Source organism: Branchiostoma lanceolatum, chromosome 19 (assembly GCF_035083965.1).
Source record: "Branchiostoma lanceolatum isolate klBraLanc5 chromosome 19, klBraLanc5.hap2, whole genome shotgun sequence".
NCBI classification, from domain to species: Eukaryota; Metazoa; Chordata; class Leptocardii; order Amphioxiformes; family Branchiostomatidae; genus Branchiostoma; species Branchiostoma lanceolatum.
In genome coordinates this window covers 13,895,849-13,918,473 of record NC_089740.1, presented here as the reverse complement: position 1 = coordinate 13,918,473, position 22,625 = coordinate 13,895,849, and the positions used below count along the sequence as shown (strand labels likewise).

Below are 22,625 nucleotides of genomic sequence, written 5' to 3'. Positions count from 1 at the left end.
GCATTTGTGCATCAGTCGAACAGGATCCCATAGCCTCCGCTGCGGGCTTCCCCACGGCGATTTTTCAACTTATCGGGGCCAGATTCTTTGGCTGGGGGGTGCGTGTCTCGGCTTGGGGACCGTATCTGCTGGGGCCCCGTATCTGCTTGCGGGTACGCGCGGGTCTGTAACTACGGCGATTACAGTCCCCCAAGCAGATACAACCCCCCCCCCCCCCAGCCAAAGAATCTGGCCCAGATAATTTGAAAACTCGCCATGGGGAAGCCTGCAACGGAGGCTCGATCTCTTTTCAACACGAGGCTGCGACCGCGGAGAGATTTGACAGATGGCCTACTATACAAAAGTTCTTTCTTTTGAAGGGTTTGCTCAATGCAATGCCAAGAGATAACTTCTGGGCACTGAACTAACCCTCAGGACGGGAAAAGCGTGTCTTTTGTCAGAAACATTATAATTGTTTTAAACCTCTATTTTGGGCTAATACCAGTGAAGCTCTTGACAGTTGTTTTTTCTGTAAGATGGGTTGAACGAAATCACGTTCCTATGCCTCTTTTAGCAATTGGCTCCTGTACTATTTCTCAGTGACATCAAAATATAACAGAATCATCATAATTGCACATCGATGACTTTATTGCTAGATGCTTGACTATGCATAAGCAGTGTCATCACTACCAGACATGAGTATGGTCGATGAACACAGCAACTTGTCACACAATATGGCCAATGCTTATTGCTGTCACATAAATAACATGGTAACTACCAGCCATTATGTGAGGGTCATGATTACATAAAAAGGTATTGATACATGGTATCATATTAATGGAACCCAAAAGGTTGCAATACTGAGTAATTTTTGATGGTATTTTCATAACACACAACCACAGTGATAGAACGTTTTTAAAACATTGTATCTAACTTAAATGGCGATAAGAAATAGTCATGTACATGTATCTACAAATAATATGTACTGATGTGATGGAATACATACTCAACTATACAATCAGCAATTGCTGTCTTTTCATGCTGCAAACAAAAATGTTGGACGAGCAACACATTGTCTTCAGTTAATGCTTTTCGTGTCAACTTTTCAGATTGTACTGTATGCCATTGATAGAATGTACTAAAGATAACGCATATTCTTTAGACACACTCACACAACACGGCCAGGTAGCCAATACACTAAATGTATGTACACTCTAGCCTATCACTGGATGTACCAATGCACAGCGTCTCTATATAAAGTCTGCTTCACAGTCTTAATATCGCGAGATTTTGACGTTCGACAATAAGTACGTATTCATTGTTTCCCGTCCGAAAGCACTACATGAGTCTTGTGTTATATAGTATGATTATCATAACCACTCATTCATTCATAACGGCATCTTTCATCCTTAAAATCCGCTCAAAAGCACTAAACGTATAGACCACTCATATTCACGACGCCGGTTGGTAAAAATTAAATCATTCAACTTGCCAATAGGTACTTATACTCACTGATGCGATTTGATATTGTTCTTATCTTATTGAATTTTCATACCGGAGATTGACAACTACTTATGCATATACAAAATACGTATGATTTTACACATATATATATACCGGCCGTATGCAAGCTACAATATATCTAGATAAGTACAGTCTACAAGTGATATGTTCTACACCTTTGCTTGTTGCTACACAATCCGACGAATCCTGAGTATTCCTTAATACATGTAAACACGCTAACTGTAGTTCAAAAGGTGCAAGTTTCTCCTCTGTATTTCCTGTACTATCAGCCGTGAAAGACGTTAGCTAATTAGCATAAATCTACATAAGGGAACGCTCAGGAGGGTTATGAAACCCTGAATCTATAAATATCTATCATTGAGCACTGTAAATATGTAGCGATCCATGTTTCAATTTCTATAGCGATGACGCCATCCTGCTAAATCTAATTTTGTGTCAGCGAATCCATGCCTTTCCCTCACCTACGTAACATCTACTGGCCAATCACGAATCACTACTACATATACGTCACAACCCCGGACCTTTCAGAAAATGGCCGTCTACCATATAAGGAATAGAGATACACAACCTTACAAATTTCGCATTTTCTTAATTTCTATGTTAGCCTGTCAAAATTCAATTCTTAAAACTACCACTAGCACGCTCTTTTTGATGGCTTCAAGCTTACTGTCTTAAATTCTTTCCTTTAAAGGATTATCTACATAATGCGTTCAGCATGCCTTCTTCGAATGGTCAGTGCGTCATTGTGGTGAAGCCTCTACATCCGGGACCTCATGAACATCCGGGGTATCATGAACATCCGGGACGTCATGAACATCCGGGACTTAGGTGCACTTGAAGGCTGATGAGAAAAGCCATCGGTTGCTGCTTGACGTTAGAAAAGTTGCTTATCTCGCTCCTCTGGTCCTGCTAGTTGCCTCCGCCTGAAGGGTTGTCACTGCTGCCGCCACTGCTGTTGGAGGAGGAGCTTTTCTTCTATAATGGTGTGTTGCAAATAACAACAGCTATAAGTTTAGTATGATCTATATTGGCTTGAAATTCACCTGTGTTGGTACATCTAGAAGTAAGTATGAAGCAAGGTTGGCGTCACAGAAGCGGTTGATTGCTCATTCCTTGGCAAAGGCTGGAGTCGGATAGTCCAAAATTTGGGCAAGTCCATTTTTTGTTTGTGTTGTAAATTACAGTTCAACCTTGATTCAGAAGTATACTGTATCTTTCATTCTCCATCGGTTCAGCATACAGGCACTCGTGCGCAACGTGTGAAAGAGAACCAGGAAAGAAACCAGGGGATACATTCTAACAACATGACGCTACCGAGAAACGTTTGAGTTTTAGGAGAAAAGGAAAATTTTATATGGGATAGCATCATGAGACAAGAACCACGAAAACCTGGAAATATTGGGTTTACGAATGTAATATATAATATCACAGTTCTGGTAACAATCATTGAACCCATTAATCGTTTAACCATACATGCATGTGGACTACTAGAGACCCTACCTTTGCAGGGGACGATGTTGAGGACGACTTGCTCTTTTTATCCTTCTGCAAAAATTAAGAACCAAGTAATCATTTTTATTTAGATTTAGTTTGCCTTAGCTTTAGAAGTAAGCAGATGAATTGTATCTTACTGGTAGCGCGGGCGGGCACTGAAATAAGTACTGTACAATGCTTTGGAATCGACACGAGAAGTAGTAAAGATCAATTGACACTTGAAGTCTTCTCTTAGAATAAAATCAAGCGATTTTGTCATCACCTCGAAGTACAGTAACTGTTATAGGTAGAAAAGACTGGCTCTTTTTGAAAAATGCGGAAAGTTGACATCGAGCTAATCTCGACATTCTGGTTGGCCGCCAGCGTGCTCTTTGAATATCTATTGAAAGTAATTAGCCGGGTAACCTGCTTCGATCTTTCCGTTTCGTTCGATATTCGTAACTTATTGTAAAAAGACTTGTTCCACTTTAGATGGCAATATGTCCCGCCAGCTACCCTATAGAGCACCACACTGGGCGTGAACTGATGCAGTATTGAAGTTGGCGGAGGTTCAAGCACCGTATTTGGCATAGCGCCATGACATTGGGTCGAATGCATTCAACCAGACTAGCGAGAATGTGTCAGTGAACCGCAGTATGTTGGCACGTTTTCAGACACTGCCTAGAGCCCTACCTTTGCAAAGGGCAACTTTTGGTATAACGCTATGCATCATCGTAAGGCAAGTTGACGAGTGTTAAGACCCAAAAGTCGTCGAGTGGGCAAAAACAACTGATAAACCGTGTAGAAATGACGACATGGTTCTAAATCTGAAATGGTCAAATCTTTATGGTCATAACTCTTCCTTACTCCTTTATTGAGCTGGTTTAGGTGACACACTGACTGCAATGATTAGACATGAAGTTTATATCACAACCAAATAATATGTGATGATTTGGGTAAGTCCCAATTCTTCCAAGTGTTGGTTGCGTCACGCTTAGTCTTTATTTATTTACAATTGTCTCTATTCCAAATTTTTGTGATGTACATGTATATCAATGCCTTTGCCAACTACGGCACCTTCCACGTATTCGAATAACATTAACCTATTTGCTGTGATACCAAAGATGCTTTACATAGTTGAAAACGTTTAAAGTTTTTGCCGCAGTGAGCAGCTGGGTCTATCTGATCTTGCGTATACCAATAACGCTATCGGGTTGCCCCTAGACCTGATTTATTTTGATGTCCTGGATGTTCATCGATCGTCGACATTCAGCGAATTACTTTTATTGCCTTTGTTCCTCCCAGCCAATACCGGGCTGATATGTGTCACGTTATTACATGTAAAACACTTTAGCTAAAGTACTAAAAACAATTCGAGAGTATCGAGACTTTGCTAAAGGAAATTTATCGCACAATCGTGTTCTGAATATTGCCTGAATTTGAAAGCTATTCATCCTCAAGCGTCGAAGGCATTGCGGTAAAGAGCATAGTATTCTCTAACCACATTACAACTGGATTCATATGCAATCTGGCGACATTTAGCTGCGATGTACTAACAATGATTTATAAAGATTACTTAAGCTAAACTTGGGATCCACATCTGCATCTATAAAGAAAGGTTAAGCCTTTATAGCTGACTTGGGGGACTTAACGATTTCCTATCAGTATGGTGCAATGGCTAAAAGTTAAATAGCTTGAAAGTTTTGTATTGACATTTCGTCTACCAAACTTACCTTACTCGAACTCTTGGTCTTTTTTGGAGACTCAGTTGGCTGTATCGAAACATGAACGTTATCACTGTAATTGATATAGTTAAGGTAGACAACCAGATTCTACTTTCTAAAGGGACTAAAACCATAGCACTTATATTCGAATACGTTTGCATGAAAAGGTATGGTAAATGGAAATTCAATAAAGTTGTGATAGAACATTTATTTCACAGACACATTTTCTATAACAATGCATAGAAATGACACATTCAGGAAGTCATGACATTTAGTAATGTATTCTATAGGAGAGATATTACAGGTTTTCGTAACTTACCGCTTGGGTCTTTTTAGTCTTTGGCATAACCTGAGTTGGTGTGAAGGGATGGTCAGAACCAGAGAGAGTTACTAATGGTGGACTTGGGTTACTAATAAGTGGTTTTATGCTTCGGTCCCAATTGGAAAAGGGGCCCTGTCGGGTAGTTTACAGGATGTTTTCAGGCACTTTCGGGCGTGACCCCTACGTGGACATGTGGGGTACTCTGCGATTGCCGGGATCCTGGTATCAATTTAACTCAGATTTAAAGTGAAAGGGACCCGGTAACCAAAAGACGTCGTGAGCTAATCGTGCGAGCACCGGGAGGTACCATCATACCACCGGGACAAATTTTTGGCTTCAGGGCCCGGCCGGAAATATACCCCCGACGGGCACCGGCGCAATTGGGACCGAGGCATTACCTGTATTTCCTTGCTGATGGTGGAATGGAGATTTGTGACATGATACATGCACAGCACCTGCCATGCTACTGCTATATATGCATGCGGGTTCTAAACACATCATCAACTTTTCCATTAGAGTATATGTGTGTGATGCAAACGTTTCCCCAAGTTTTTCCAATTGCAAACATAGATGTAGAACATAATAGTACAATTCTCTGTTAGAATTTTCAATTAGTTGAATTTTAGATCGGTTGATGCTCTAGTATATTTCATGGGCATACTTTATACGAAATATTTGTATCTTTTTTGTTTTACGTTTGCCTTTGTGCTTTTGGGTTTCATTTGAAGTCTAGCAACTGAAGATTGACTGAAGGTACTACAATATTCCTTTTACACATTTTTCAGATTTTTGATAACGTTACAGTGATTACTAGCTTCATGATATACTCTTTTGGAAAAGCTAAACTAAACACATAACTTTGCGCAAACTAAGATAGCCATGCTCTAGCACCATACATAAAACAACACAACTATTTCACAAGACAGACCAGGCACAACATTCCATCTTTTCGCATACCTTTCCTGAAGGAGGAACGATCGGTTTTCTTAACTTCGGAGTCACCTGAACATGCAATATCAAGTTCAACGTTATGTGCAAGAGAAGAGGTGAGACATGCATGTAATGAGGTGGTGAACGATGATGAAGATGACAACGTTGTGGTATAATTGTGAACATACATAGATGTTCATACAAGTCATATTTATATAAAGTGCAATTCTCACATTTACAATCCTGACATCATACTAGCTAAAAATAGCTGTTTAAATATACAGCTGTGCTCCAAGAAATAACGATATTCATATTACTAACAGTTTGCAGACACTCAAACTGTCTAATATACCTTTTTATAGAAGTCGATAGTATTCAGTATTCACAAATCAAGAAACGCACAATCTTTCTTCACATCGTTGCCAAGTATTTTGTATTCATGAAATGCTCAGCATGCAACTGTTTGACCTTAACATCCATGGATAACTCTTTTCTTGAGATATATGTTTTCTCAATTATGCTGGAAATCTGCTATAAATATCATAAACAATCATCATTGCAAGCAAAATGCAATCAGCCAAAGTTCATTATCCTGGAGAATAGCCCTCGGTAGAGTTTTGTCAATGGAAAGAGCATTGGCAATACAACGTCAGCAATATTCAGCCACACATAAATACATAGGATTACACCATTGGGCTTAAAGTAGAGAAAATCGACAAGTTAACGACATGGCAGATATGAACTCAATAAATCAATAGAATCGTGTTAAGCATTGTCGCATTTGTACGTGATCTACATTTACATTACATGTGCTCGAGATGTGATGTCAAGAAAAATGAAGAGAGAAATGTAGAGGCCGAACAAAATCTGTTGGAGAATGTTGCAGACTTCTGGTTTTGACATTATAAATCAAGATTGTACGACTCAGTACAAGTTTCAAACAGTAACCCCCTTCGGCTTGTTTGAATGGTAATTTGAATGTTTGATTGTGCGAGATCATCTGAGTATGTGCATCCCTCTTACTCTTACTCTCTCTCTCTCTCTCTCTCGCTCTCTCGCTCTCTCTCTCTCTATCTCTCTCTCCCTCTCCCTCTCCCTCTCTCCCTTTCTCTCTCTCTCTCTCTCTCTCTCTCTCTGTGTATGTGTTTGAGTGTGTGTGTGTGTGTGTGTGTGTGTGTGTGTGTGTGTGTGTGTGTGTGTGTTTGTTAACTGTTTGTCATTTTACTGCACAAGCATTTTGCTCTTGCTTTTCATACCCGTATCTATAGTACATGTATTTTAGTAGCAATGCACTTTCAGGCAGAGATACGTTTTAAGCAACCGTAGTACCGTTAGAAATTATATAACATAAAAGCTGCTTAAATGGCATAGAAATGGTAGCTAGACTTTGTTTATAACTTCCAACGTCGAGCCTGTTTAACTGTAATCTTAATGACGTGGCTGCGTACACTGGAACCATTAACAAGACATAAATAAGGTATTTACAGGCCATCCATTAAATCACCATGAATAATTTATGCCAACATCGTGTTATCAAGAAGGATATAAAACCAACAGATGCTCCTTAATTTCTCGTACGTTAATAGAAATTAGTTGCATCTCGTTACCTGTAACACAAAAGGGTATATGATTTCCTTCCAAAGTGACAGCACATAAAGTTCACTCATACAGCGCGTTAAAGTATTCAAAACTGTTGGTATAGAAAAGGTAATGCATCGGCACATTTCCAATCCGGGGCCCAACCGGGCAGCTTGTGGGAAGGAAAATATGATATGAAAGACAACAAAAGACACAAAACGTAAAACAATTACTCATAACCATATATTGTGCACTTTCTTGATATGCATTTTTTTCGCAAACAGCCGGGCCGCGGATTGGAAATGGAACCTAAGCATTACCCTGATCGTCAGCGGTTACGTAGCTACGGAAGTTCTTTCTTGTGGTTCTCCTTCCATAGGCGGGTCTCCTTGAGCCGTCATGCTTGAGTAAGATATAAAACTGCACTTACAAGTAGCAGGTGGTCAAGTCTATAACAATCCTATAGTCTAGTGCACTGGATCCCATCGCAATTTCAGTCATATATTCTTTTTATATGGAGTTTGCCAAATATCGACGTTTTTCCTTGATGATCTTAGTGTCTTTAAAGCTTGGGTTCCGGTTTGACCGTCAATAAAGTGACGCAACGGCGTGTGGCGTAACGGCAGGGTTTGTGGCCCAGAACCCAGCTGTCCTTGGTTCGAATCCCCTGACGCCACCGATGTTGTGCCCTTGGGGAAACGGCATTTAACACGAATTCCTACACTTCACCCAAGTGTAAAATATGTGTGGGTCACGACACCAGCAATAGCTGCCTGTGTCCCACGTGTATTGCACTGTTGCAATTCTAATAAACTCAAAATCAAATCAGCCGTAATTTTCCATTGATTCTAATGTAAGCTTTTCGCTGATTTCAATCGATTTCAGCATCATCATTCTTATACATGTATCCATGGACTTCATTGCCACAGCAGTGTCTCTTCAGTACCCTCTAGTTCGTAGCTATATTGAGTTTTGGATTTTTTTATTCATTTTTTATTGCAGTTTCAAAAAAAAAAATCAACAACAATATGTGAAGAACAGGAAAAGATACTATAAGGAACATAAATACCCTGGATCCTATGAAAACATAAAGTAATTTATAAGTGGAAAGGAAACTGATATCAAATCATATACATCAAATATCTTAATTGGTAAACAAGGAAAATAAACATATAATGCAGTACTGAGAATAACAAGCAGGAAATAATGAATAATATTCAAATCAAAGCACATGACTCCGATTTCTTAATATGCAAAGATATCTTATTTTTCCTGGCTGCAATTATATGTTATATAGTTTTGGAGTTTTGCCATAACCACGAGAGTTAGGTTACCATTGATGCATAACGCGATGACAAGGACTTGGCGAGAATTCCTCACGGCAATGCCCTAGGGCCCACCCGACTCCAGTGGAATTACTGTCTGTTCCAGCAAATAAAAATGATAGAAATATCAAGCTTAAGGGATCCGTGTATTGAGTCAGTTTTGTGCCGCAGGTGCAGAAAAAACCTCCTCTAAATCACTCAACTGACCTCAATCCATCTAGTGACCCTTTGATGATTCTAAAGCAATCTATCACCAGTGAATAGGAGACTAGTTTTCATGATGAACCGTAGAATGAGTTTTCTTTCACTGTGTTTATAATGTAACTGGTTGCGTCCAGGGATGATTGGTTTCTCGATCAGGTATTGTTGGTGTGTCTTTGTGCGCTGTAGAAGGACGACTTGCGTTGCGCTGCGGGGATTATTATTGTTCAATGTCTCCCTAAGGTAAGATTGAAGATGCCATACCATGTGAGACAATGTTTGATGTCTAAGCGCCCTAGATAACGATGGTGCTGCTTAACACTCTTCTCGTCCTTGCAACTATGCGCCTGCTTTTATGTTAAGATGATTAACGGTTGCTCAAGTTGTGAATCGTTGCAAGTATATTTCATCTGATCCTACCTTACCTCTTACCTCATGGCCTCGATAAAAAGCGCCCTGCAGGCCGATTTAAGCTTCTCATAAATAAAAAAAGGTTCAAACAAAAGACAAAATTAAATGCTGGTGTTGCAGATGAACCCACCAGAATACCACTACGTTTTATTCATTGTCACCGTTGTCATTAGTAAATGTGTAGGTACAGTATCTGTATCTATATAGCCGGTATAACCGCCCTTCGGTGTAACGCACCAACTTCGCAGGCACGCGGCGCGACAGCAGCTGGTTATATTACACCGAGCGACCTGTCACGTCTCACTACCGTCGCAAGTACTGCACCACAGTACTTGGAACAGCCGCTGCTCTGTTCGTCGAAGTCGATTGCTAGAGACTTGAGTGCAGAGGAGAAAATACTGCTCTCCAAGCAGAGGAGGAGTTTCGGCTGGTTTTGACGTGTTCTTAGGCGTTTTTGTCATTTTTTTTGTCTCTATAAACCACAACGGAGGTTTTTAGAGACAAAAAAAGAAACAAGTAGAAAGCCCGACAAAAACGTCTAAAACACGTCAAAAAACAGCCGGAACCCCTCCTCTGGTTGGAGAGTAAGAAAGTACTTGATAATCTGCCAGGTGGACGACGCTGTGTGAGTACTCTCATGATAGGGTTGTCCCGCAGTTGGCGTTTCTCACTCGCGCATCAAATGACTAGATAATTGTTTGATTAGCAGTTACAGCGTATGAGCTGTCCCAGTATCTATCGAAAATCAACATTGCTGTTTCCCCAATGTCTGTCCAATGCGGAGTTCTTTCAGACAACGGGCTAACAACGTATAGTGCCATTGAATTTCTGACAACCGAATCAAATGACCCGATAATTAGTTGAGTTTATTAGGTAGCTGCAGCACGAAAACTAGTCCAGTGTTCATTTTGGGAAAGAGACGCCCATATAAGTCTTCTGAAGGCTTTCTTCTTCTAGATACCCACGGCGTACCATGGTATTTTAAATGAGTCCAATTACATCTTCGGAAATTGGCTTCCGATGCGTCCTTCATCTATTCATGCTTCAATCTATGTTAATCGCATAGACTCCCATCTACAACGACATTACATTTTTTTGCTTGCTGAAAAGTGTACTCGTATTTATTTCATGTCTTCTCCTATTGCAAGTGTACTTCTCTAGACAATGAGCTAGCAAATAGCTTTTTATACGAGCCCAATTACAAATAAAATAACTGATAAAAGAAAATAGATTAAGTAGTTTGCTTTGTTGTTTTCCAATAAAAAGATCATAACATAAAAACGGACAGCCAGATGTCCTTCAATCCCTGTTCATCGTATAGTCTTCCGTTTACTTCCCACCTGCCTGCTTTTTGTTGAGTGCACTTTGATCGCTTTAAGGGTTTATGGTCCCACTTGACTAGACGGCGATGGCGCTGCGCCCTCGCTGCGCCCTCGCTGCGCCCTCGCTGCGCCCTCGCTGCGCCCTCGCTGCGCTCTCGCTGCGCTCTCGCTGCGACCTGAATCGCATTTATCTAATCCTTGATTACATAATCGGAATATCATGGAAAATGTAAAAGTATGGCTGGAAAGACAACAAAACAAACAAAGCGCAAAAAAGATTCGTTTTTCATCTCGAGAATTCGTCGAGCGCTCTGTTAAATTTCAGGTCGCAGAGAGCGCACGACGAGAGCGCCGTCATAGTGGAATGGGAGTAAAGCCCCTGTCACACTTGACTTGTACGTATATACAGGCCCGCAGGAGTCGCGTATTAATCAATAATTTGTTTTTCGTTTCAATTGAGTTTGCAGTCGAAGATCAATTTCTTTGGTCTGATAACTAGACTGCTCAACGGTGGGTCAAAGTAGAAATCAACTTCATCGGAGCTAATTTACTTAAACCAAAAAAATGTTACTGCGGAACTCATGCGCACTTGAATATACGCACAAGTGTGACAGGGCCCTATAACCAAAAGTCATGTACAAGTCTGCCACTCCGTTCCAATGACCTCCTTGAGACCCGGTACTAAGACACATTGGTACAGCAGTTTGCGTCTTGATTGATGTCGCGAAGACGCTCATAAACTGCCGGCCCGCTGAAAGAAAATCGAAGCAGAATATCGTTTCTGTCTGTCACCCTGTCGGCTCGAGGGAGCCTCAAGACCCGAACAGCGTTTCATAATTGGATTCTCGCCGTTGTTTTGAGCAGGGGAATTGATTTCTTGTCGAGATTACACACTAAGAGTGACAGGTCACGTGCGAAGTGCTATATGGTGACAGATAAAACTGTGCTAGATTTTTAAGATAGCATCTATGAGAGTGTCAGGCGTACGGTACAAAACGATAACGGTAAAGAAGAGACAAAATGAACTAAAATTGGTTTTTGTAATAAGTCAGTCCATTCTACTCTCCAAGCAGAGCATGGGTTTCGGCTGGTTTCTGACATGTTTTTTGGCGTTTTTGTCGCGTTTGACAAAAAAGAGATGGAAGTAGAAGGCCCGACAAAAACGCCTAAAAACACGTCAAAAACCAGCCGAAACCCATGCTCTGCTCGGAGAGTAAGTTCATTCTTGTATGGTTGGCGGTAATAGATTAGAGGACAAAGTATATGAGGGTATTTAATCAATAATCAAAATCGAGTCTTGACAGTCTTTTGATTTTAAGCTCACAATACCTTAAGGATATCCCAGTGTTCAGAACTCAAAATTATAGTTTTTGATAACACAAACCCTTCTTGGATAACGGTTGATGACACGAAGTTATTGGACAAAGTGTAGCAGGTAGATGCTCTGTATTCACTAGCATGACTGCCCCTGTAGACATGACATAGCCTCAAACTACCTTACGATACCTACAATATCTAATTGGAGTCTTGGATCAGGACTCAATCTTGCTCAGATAGTCTCCACACATTAACTCCACTCCCCTTAAAGAACTAGGCTGTCTACCGTACCACAATCAATCCTCGAATCCTCGGGTATTTGAGAGTAAATTGAGACCCAGAAGTGGACAAAGAGATCATGCAAAAACTATCGTCCCCACTGGCAGAAAAAAAAGCATTTGCCTGTATAGCCACGGATATTGATGGCTTGCCACTGTTTCCTGCCATTTGCTACCTTTCTTTTGAGGTGGCGTTTGTCCTTGTGCCAAATTATTACCAATAACCACTTTCAACGGCACCCTTTAACGGGGTCGTCCATTGGGTAGGTGCCGCCCACTTGGTATTGGGTTTCGCATATACCAGTGTAGGACGGCACATGTATTGGGGGTCAAGTTTTACAATTCTATTCCAGTGTAAGACGGTGTTGGTGTTAGCTTTCATGTTTTCCGCCATTCTATGCCAGTTTAGGATGGTGTTGGTATTGATTTTCACGTTTTCCGCCATTGTATAACATGTAGGATGGTTTTTTGTCGAGGAAATCCGTGCTTTGTCAATTCGATCGGCCGCCGCAACGACGCCAGCGTGCCGCGCGTCCAGTGAGAGGGGGGGGGGGGGCTTTGGCTTTAGGTCAGAATTTGCTCACATCGTCCACTTATCATCTACCGGAAGAATGCCTGTCTCCTATAACCCTTTCAGCCGCTGCGATCAATCAAACCATACAGCGCGGTAGGAGTCAAATTATTGACATAAATAACTTATTGCTCCCAAGCTAACATATTATCAAAAGCAACTTTATCAATAATTAAGGCCGGAGAACAAAGCTGAAGAATATCGAATGGCTTTGACCTAAGGACCTCGGCATGGTCCATCACATCCGGACCATGCATCATACTCCTTTAATGTTGTATTGCCCCTTAGATCTTAGGCTCCCCTTTCCACTAGACGGAGATCATGCTGCGAGCTCACTGCGACCTGAGTTGGATCTGTGAAACCCCTCACTTCAAACTTGAAATATCCTGCAAAATGTAAAAGTGTCTTTGGAATTTGTTCAGCGCAGTCAAATCGCGCGGTCGCAGCGCTAGCGAAGTCGTCGCCCTATTGGAATGGGGGTGTTACAAAATGTATTACGATAGTGCAAATTATTTGTTTTATTAGTTAGCAGTGGGAGCTATATTGTCAATGGTCTGTTGCAAGACATCCCAAATGCACGATGATAGATTGATGTGGTTGTTTGCGTGAGATTCATATCAACAACCTTGTCTAGTCTTAAGACTTGTTGATACCAATCTTTTCAAACTTTTGAGAATTCGAAATGCGAACAATTTGAGATATACCAGTCAGTGATTCCAATCTTTCACCATCTTTTTTTTCTTATCAGTATCTTTAATCAAAAGAAATCAAGGATGGTGGGAACTGGTATGGTTATAATTTGCCTTAGTTGATGTTTAGGTTTTTGGTAGATAAGTATGTAATTTCAGTACCAATCTTGCTTAGGCTAAAGCCGCCTTGACACATTAAGCCAGATACATTTGCGCTTATCGACAATTGCAGAGACCAAGACGGACGCGTGAAACCGTACTTCTTAAGACTAGACTATCCCAAGGATTGGAAAGATCAACTGAAAATTTCCACATAATGCATCAAGATGTTCGGTACAATCACAGTCTCTGCAGAATGGACCCGCCTCCACGTTAAATCATTGACATCTCGTCCATTTGATGATGTATTGCATATTAGGCGCCACATTAACCTACTACAATCGATGTCATTTCGCTTCGATGTTCGCCGGAAAGACAATCTAGTCGGGTCGATGAGCACGAACCTAATCCTAAGTAACTGCGGCATTGGAGGACCAAGATACTGACTCTGGACTGATGTATTATCTTTGTATCATCGGGGCAGGTTGTGAAGATTGTTTTCCTTCTCGTATATTGCAGGCCAGCTTTATTAATTAGCTACCTGGTATGCTACCGAGTGAAATGTTGCGATAAGCGAGAAAAGATCGTTATGTCAAATTTATCAAATGTACACACAGTTTTCGCACACAAAGTAAAGAGCTTGCCAACGAGCTTTCGACCAGGCTTCTATTCCCTTCCAAGTTCATTAGTGCTGAAGCCTAGTCTCCAAGCAGATGTTTCGGTCGAGTAGGGTAGGAGTGTCCTTGAGAGCGACATAAAAAATCCCGGATACTCCTATCCTACACGCTCCTCCACAGCGTCCTTTCCCCTATTTCTTAATTAAACCCGGGCCTGGGCATAGCGGGGCGCATTCACTGGGGCGCATTAGCGTGTGTGCGTTTCTTTGTGTCCTGGGAAAGAGAACGCAGTTTGTGTGCGCAACGCATGCTGGGAAACTCAAACTGTCCTGGGGACGAGTGTTTTGCCGCTGGAGAGAATGCCCAACTCCCTCCCGTGGCAAAGTAGGGTCCGTGACATAACTCCCCTCCGAGCGCAATGTAGAGAGGTAATCTTAACACCCTAACAGCGCCAACGATAAGGTACTTTGTAAATCTCTGTTCCTTATAACATAACACACTTGAGCAACATTTTACCCCCCAAGATAGCGAACTTTCGTCTTGTTTCCAACGTGTTTAGTTAGAAGAAATAACGGTTAACTACCAGTGTAGAAGGTCGCCCGTTACGTACTTGTGTACACAACTACGCGCGGAGGAACAAGAAAGGCACAAAACAACAAAAACGACAGCTGTGAATTCCAGAACTTTATTTTGTTGAGCTTGATCGGCAGTTGATGTGACATAATTCTAAGCCCACGATTTAAACCTATGGCTTCTTCACGGCGCTGGGTACGAGCGTGCCTATCCTACCCAACCGAAACCTCTGCTTGGAGAATACCTGAAGCCTACGTCACTTCCCCTGTGAGGAAGTGTGACGTCATCAACGGGTCAAAGGTGTCCGGCAGTCGGTATCGGCCCCCGTCTCTGTTTACTACGTCACTTCACCTAAGCGGAAGTATGACGTCATCAACGGATCAAAGATGCCCGGCAGTTGGTGTCGGCCCCCGTCTCTTTTTAGCAAGATTTACGTTTATTACCATTTTTACAGCGTTTTGAGTTCAAAGTAACTTTTTACCGTTTACTTGTTTTCATCAAACCCGTAGTTTTATTTTCAACCCCAACTTGTACTAAGTATTGATCTGGATTAATTAGAGTAATCAGATATGACTTTTCATTAGTACGTCTGCAGTCTAACAAGGTAATGCATGTTGCTGCAATTAATAAATGCTTGCCTCTTTTAATTTGTAACAGTACTAATGCGTCAGAAAACTTGTGTGTCAGTTTGGCGTTAAAAAAAGTTAGTTAAAGTCCTTTCACACCAGATGGTGCATAAGGTGGCGTCCATTTCAATTTTGTGCAATCACTAGAGCATGCGGCTAGTCTACTAGTAGTGGTGTGTGTACTATGTGTGTATGTCTTTGTGTGTTCTACTCCCATACGCTTTCCCAAATGCTGAGAGCAGAGAAATCATTTTGTATCTTTTGTGTGGGGTCGTGTGGCGCAACGACAGAGCATTCGACTCAGAACCAAGATGTCCCGAGTTCGAATCCTGTCATGTCACCGATCTTGTACCCTTGGGAAAGGCACTTTACACGACTTTCCTCACTCCACCCAGGTGTAAATGGGTACCTTACTTCGGTTGGGGAAAGTCGTATTGAGGTCACCTGGTGGCGCCGAATGGCAGCCGCCCCCAGACCCTTGCGACAGTTAAAAAAAAATGCAAGTGTGGATAAGATATATATATATATGCTGTGATTATGTGAAACCTGTAAACCCTGCATCAATTCAGCGCTAGAAAGGCTGCCATTGCGGGTAATTTCTGACCAAAAAAATTTTAAAGTCTTTTGTATGACTGAAATCTAACTCACGACCTACCGAATGCAAGGCGAACACTCTACTCTCTACGAAATTGCACCGGTTCTAAGGTTGGCTTTGTTCCACGATATTTGCTGCAGTCTTGATGCTTTGTCAAAAGAAACGGATTCATAATTGCATTAGCGCCGAGCCAGTGGTCAGATCCCTCTTTTCGTAACACGATTTTAATCGATGAAGATATGGACAATTTGCATTGAGTTGTGTACCGTGGTTAATAAGAGGTACAGATTGAAATTAGATACGTTTCATTAGATCATTATTGAAATTCTCCTTCATCACAGCGTGAAACAGCTGTCATCCTTTTACAGTTCCGTAAGTAAATCATCACGTAATGAGAATTTACCGTCTAACATTTTTTGCGCAAAGTTCATATCTACAACCATGTCAGGAGTCTTTTTTTAAAACTTCAGTTGGATCCACAATTAGCTTGAGATTTTAGCTAGATTGTCTTCCTGTACAAGTGGCTTTATACATATAGTACATCAATATAGTACGTAATGTACGAAGGCGATTGACATATTTGTACCTTTACTATTTTTAAAAGATCGCCTCTGTGTTTTCCCTTGCAATCAGCCTGCAGACAGCAGGGGTTTGCAAATGATGATTGCTACATAAAGCAAAGGCAGATGGGGCAATGGGAAACTAAGGATTAAGTGAGGTAAAGCTGCAATAGACTTGATTGGAATCTAATCCCCTAGCAGCCTGGCTAGCTCTCCACCGTGCAAGACGACATGCTTGCACGAACTTTCCACTAGAGGGTGCGATTTGGCAGATCACTCACCGAATTTCATAGATAAAGAACATCTTTTTAGATCTTGTGTTTGCTGTATTCTGAATCATACTTTTAAATCTTACATCATATTCTAATGCTGATATGAAGGGTTACAAAAATCCAACTTTGGTTGCTCAACCGTTGGTCAGAGATCGCCGTCTGCTGAAAATAGTTCCCAATACCTCCTACCCCATCTACATCGCTGCAACAGGACTGCAACCGAACCATGGACTGTGACCTAGAATTTGACAGAGAGCTTTACGAATTGCATTTTTACGCTTTTTGTGTTTTGTTGTCTTTTTTTCACAATTTTACATTGTTCATCATATCTAAATTTTAAGATAAAGAGCTGCTCATGTCCAATTTAGGTCGCTGCGATGTCTCAGCGCGATCACCGTCTAGTAAAAAGAGGACCTTATCAAAACGCAATGCGGCAAAGTGCTAAGATATGTTGTCGCAGCAAGCATGCGTGTTGCATTGGTATGGGCCCATTATTGTCTAGGATATTGATCGCACCCCCTATAGGTAACATTTGCGCTGCCAAACGAATCCCTTTGCGACTTTCATGATGGATATAGTCGTGGACTCAAGAAGGGTAGTTATGTTGCAAGCTATAGCAAATGCCACGATGCATTCGCGTTTGCTTTAGAATTAGCTCGACATGCTCCTTGTCTAGATGCTGATTTTGCAGAGAAAACCAGGTCGCTCGATTTTAATGCTAGTTGTAGCTTCCTTGAAGTGACATTAATGTCCAGTTTGTGTCCACACTATTCTCCAAGCAGATGTTCGGTCGAATGGGCTAGGAGTGGCCGCGATTTTCATGGTATCTCTCCCTCCACCTCTGCGACAGAACGGAACGTTTTAATCATTTTCAATCTAGCTCATCACTCTGCCATATCACGGCCTATTTTGTAACTAGGTGCGAAGTCTGTGAATGGAGAGAAATGTTTAAAATCGCGGCCACTCTTGGCCCTCTCAACCGAAACCTCTGCTTGGAGAATATGTCCACAAAACCATTCTATCTGTTCTGCGCTGTTCTTATCTGCTCTGCTCTGTTCTGTTCCATACGTGAATATAGGCATGTGCACTGGGTGGCCCATTGTTTGACGTTGTAAGATAAAGCAAAAAATTCATTAGACGGTTTGCGGTTTGGGACTTTAGAAGGTTTGCCTGCTGCAGTTTATGTAGATATGTAGATAACGTTTCACTAGGAATTTGTCTCAACTTTGTCATTTACTTGCACCTTTATGTAGATACAGTTTCACTAGAAATACATGGCAGTCTTTTCATTTACTTATACCTTTATGTAGATAACGTTTTCACTAGAAGTTTGTGACAGCATTTTCTTTTGCTTGTACCTTTATTTAGATAACGTTAAGAGAGAGAGTGAGAAAGTACCTTTATGTAGATAACGTTTTCACCAGGAATCACTTACAGCCTTATCATTCACTTGCACCTCAATGTAAATAATATTTTCACTAGGATTTCATGGCATGCTTTTCATTTACTTTTACGTTATGCTACCCCTGCGACTGACCAAGCTATGAGGGAGAGATAGAGAGAGAGAAATTAATGACAGATTTTTCATTTACTTGAGACGGTTCTAGTCTCCACAACCGCTTAACACACGCAAAACAATTCCTAGTCTCCACCCCCCCCCCTTACTGCAGTTGGCACCAGTTTAGAACTTGACGCTTCGATCTGAAACTGGATACGGAGCAGGCGTGCTGACAGGCAGCCGGGGTGTGACGGATGGGCATGTCGATCGCACTGCAGCATGACAGCATTGGATTCAAGTTTGGGTACCTTATCTCCAAATTCATCACACTTTTCAGACACGTAATCCCTTTGCTTTATTGGCCATGTCCACAAAGCACATACCTCTCATGGCATAATCTGACAAGAATTATTAGTTCCTTTGACCGCAAAAGCTACTAGAGATTGTAATATTAGGCCACGCTGGCTTGATTATACAGATGGCATCCGCGCGCATTTTTCGCGCAATTTCCGTCAACCAACTTACCCCTCCCCCCAAGTCAAACATCATACTGTACTTAGAAGCTGCAAAAATGAGCAAATATATGCGAAGAAGAGGATGCTTATGTCGTAGAATGCCTCTTTTCCTGCCGCAAAAGCTTTTATTTGTCGTAAATTTACTCCTTACACAAATCGCATTTCGAACCATGAGCGAAGTTTTCCAAAGTCTTCTAAGATAATGTGAAGGGGATACAACCCATGTAATGAATTTAGTACGGCCTTACTAGCAAGACAAAAGCAAATGTTAAGAGGATGCCATCAATATATTACACTATTATGGCCTTACTTGCAGAAAAAAACATGATACGACACGCGTACCAACATAAAGTACGTCGGGTACACTTGGATGCGGTGCTTTCTTAGCCACTTGTGTCTTAATACTCGTGCCATCTGGTTTGCAATAAGAATACCTCGGGAGAGACTGCTAATTGCTTCTTGTCTCCGCTTCAGACCTTAGCTGTCAAGCTGTCGAGCGAATTCTCAACTGTAACTTAAATAATTGATTGTAATCTGATATACGTGCTCAGAGGAATAAAGATTTGTTTGTAACATTGTAGACTAATAAGGAATGCATGCTTTAATATGACTCTAACGTATCTAATTCGAAATCATTCAGACGTTTTTGGGTGTTTTTGTAATCAACAAATCTGTCTCTTGTCTGTAGACTTAAGTTTACATTATGTTTGAACTTATACTACAAAACAATCGTCATCACATATTCAGAATTGATGCACTTACCAAAGGCCCTCCTTCCGTCATATCAAATATTAAGACATTGAACATTAAGATAACAGTTGGTGTTAGGATTTTACGGGATCAGATGTCCCTATGGACACACTCTACTTCCAATTTGCTCTACCCTTCAATAAGACCTTGCCCTTTAGCTGTCTAATCTCCTTACGTGGAAACTGTTTCCGTTGTTTCGAGCTTTTGAGGTGAGACTTCTTACGCTGTAACTATCACAGCTACAAATCTGTACTCGTATTCCCATATTCAGTAATACACAAAACATCCTCTTTCGCCTAGTATCGGTATGTCGGTTACCACAACATTTAGCCATAGTAAACGATTAAAAAAACTCGACAAAAATGCTCACAATTAATAGTCAAACATAGTGAATAATTAAACAAGGCCATAAAATGGTACCATCTATCAACACCCAAATCCCACCAAGACTTTGCGTGAAATGATATAATCCTTTGATGGCGCACCGCACATAAACTGATTAGTCTTTTGTGATGCCTCGACTTGCAGCAAGAACGTTTGTCTTTGACAAGCCGAAGGAAACTGTTGAAACCCGTACGTTGAAACGTAGCTATTTTTCCGATGGTGTTGCGACAGAAAGAGGAAATTAGACTTTGCATACAGTGTTTGTTGCATTAAGTCGTGAGCGAGGCATCTTTTCGAACTTAACAAGGGCGTTTGTCCTAAACACCCGTTGGGTGAAATGTAGCCCCTTTGCAGATGATATTGCAGGAGAACTTACTGCATTGGGTCGTTAGTAAAGAATATCAAGTCTTATATAATATAAATGCGGCTATCATCTTGAAGTCTAAAGTACGGAAATGAAATGAAACCTTACCCTCGGCATCTTGGATGGTCAACTGGAGATCAGTGTCTTCCAGGAATTGGAGAGAATTTGGGAACCTTCCGAAGATCCTCAGACGAGAGGAGGCGTTGTCACACCGAAGCTGGAACGAACCGGCTGCTGCAATCGGTCCTGCCAGACTCGCTCAAGTGAAGGAACCGTGGGATTTGCATCTATAATTTGGACCAGTCCATTGCCCAATGACAGTACTTTGGCAGAAGATTGCAATGTTCATAGAGGGCTTTATATATAGACCGAGCATCTGCACGGCTGAGCATTAGCGAAAATTGCACAGCGCAGTATAGACTTTCAAAATCGCAACCCTGTTAAAGACACCGATACAATTTGAGGAAGTTTGGACATGTTTTCTTTGCCTATCAGTCAAAGAGGGGCGTGGCAATGGGACGACATGCGCAGCTCTACATTGCTTCAATGAGCTAATGTCAGCGGAAGGTGCCTAACGAAGATTAGAGATGGCTCAGGGATTTGCACGCTTTTAGCAAAGTACGTGCCGTGTAAGTACCATCTGTGTACCGTCGTCAGCACGCTATGTTCAGGCAACAGCGGGGTAACAGTTTCTTTCCACTAGAAGGCTGCAACCGATGAGCGACCAATGAGCGACGACTGAGCAATTTGCGGATTCGTTCGACGTGTTTTTGTTCCTATTAATCAATTGAAGAATACACAGGACACAGAGGTGATGCACTATAGCAGCAGCTAATATCAAACATCACCTCTGAAAATAAAAGTTACAACAACAAATACAATAACAATAAGTTACAGCATTTGGGTAGTCCAATACAAACAAGCAATATGAGCAATCAACAATCAATGTAACAAACATAGTCATATTATCATAGTCGACGTATTTCATTGGCAAAGAACGATTTCTTCACGTTTTGTGTATTTGTTGTATTTTAAGTACCACTTTTACATCATACTTCATCTATGAAATCAAGGGTTACACAAATCTAATTTTGGTCTCTGAACAGTTGCTCAGCGATCGCCGTTGAATGAAAAAAGGGGCCTTACTATAGTTGGTGCTTCAGTGGAAGTCCGACGGAACCCTGGGGTGCATTGTAACTCTAGCTTCCTTATATAAGGTTCATCAAAATACATATCGGATAAAAGATTACAACTGCACGTTTCTAGCTGTAAAATACAAGTTGTCATACCTTGATGGAGGTTAGACATCCAGGTAATAAGATACACCAAAAATAGTTACTCAAGCAACTAGATAAAAGTTTGAAACAGTCAGACGTTTCAGACAGCGGATGCAGCTTTTTGTCATAGTTTCGTGATTATGAGATTTTGATATTATCGATATAGGACATTTTCAATCAGGAAAGCTGACGTCATAGTAAGTGAGGCAGCCATATTGTCGACCTCTGCCCGAATTTAGGGACACCACGAGAACGTAAAAGTTAACACTGCGTGAAAATATCGGCATTTGGCCGCTTTACTATGCACTTAAGTCTTACGGATATAAAGCAAGCAATGCAAATAAATCTCGCCTCGCAGCAGATGCAAAATTACTCACCCCAAAACAAATCTCTTCAAACACCCCGGACTAGATCGAGAGTATTATAGCATAATTATGATGTTATGATAATTATGAAAACGTTCAAGATTATTTTAGTAACCTGCGTGATTTTGGTCAATTTATCTCGAGTTAGCAATCATTGAAACGACTTTTGTCACTCTAGGATTCGACCAGAGGACATACTGTATTTTATGACAGCTAAAATATCCTCCTGTTCATCCTTCAATGGTTCTATATCGATTTTCATATGCGCTGTTTGGACAGTGACAATATCCCGCGTCTTTTCAGCCGCCATGGCAGGAATAGCAATGTCACGGTAATCGATGGGACAATGGCTTCGCTCCGCTATAATGATCTGTCATCGCTTAACTGCAGTGAATGGGGAAAGCCTCGGGGAGACTTACAAACACAGCAGACGACTCAGCAGTGGGATAGTAGTGCAGGAGCCAACTCTTGGTCTGCAACATTTTT

General features: G+C 41.3%; 1 protein-coding gene across 2 annotated transcripts; it reads right to left on the bottom strand.

Annotated features, from left to right (window-relative positions):
* Positions 1-606: 606 nt before the first annotated feature.
* On the bottom strand, positions 607-20,906 carry LOC136425787 (serine/arginine repetitive matrix protein 2-like). Of its 2 annotated transcripts, XM_066414733.1 has the most exons (6): positions 20,606-20,906; positions 5,980-6,024; positions 5,020-5,049; positions 4,710-4,748; positions 3,004-3,048; positions 607-2,478 (listed from the first exon to the last, which is right to left on the bottom strand). In XM_066414733.1, exons 1-6 carry the CDS (start codon positions 20,612-20,614, stop codon positions 2,413-2,415), a joined length of 234 nt encoding a protein of 77 aa, XP_066270830.1. In that variant the 5' UTR covers positions 20,615-20,906; the 3' UTR covers positions 607-2,412. The 2 variants fall into 2 exon arrangements, 1 of the variants encoding a protein (XP_066270830.1); XR_010754129.1 differs by lacking the exon at positions 5,980-6,024 and having other exon boundaries at positions 20,606-20,848.
* Positions 20,907-22,625: the final 1,719 nt, after the last annotated feature.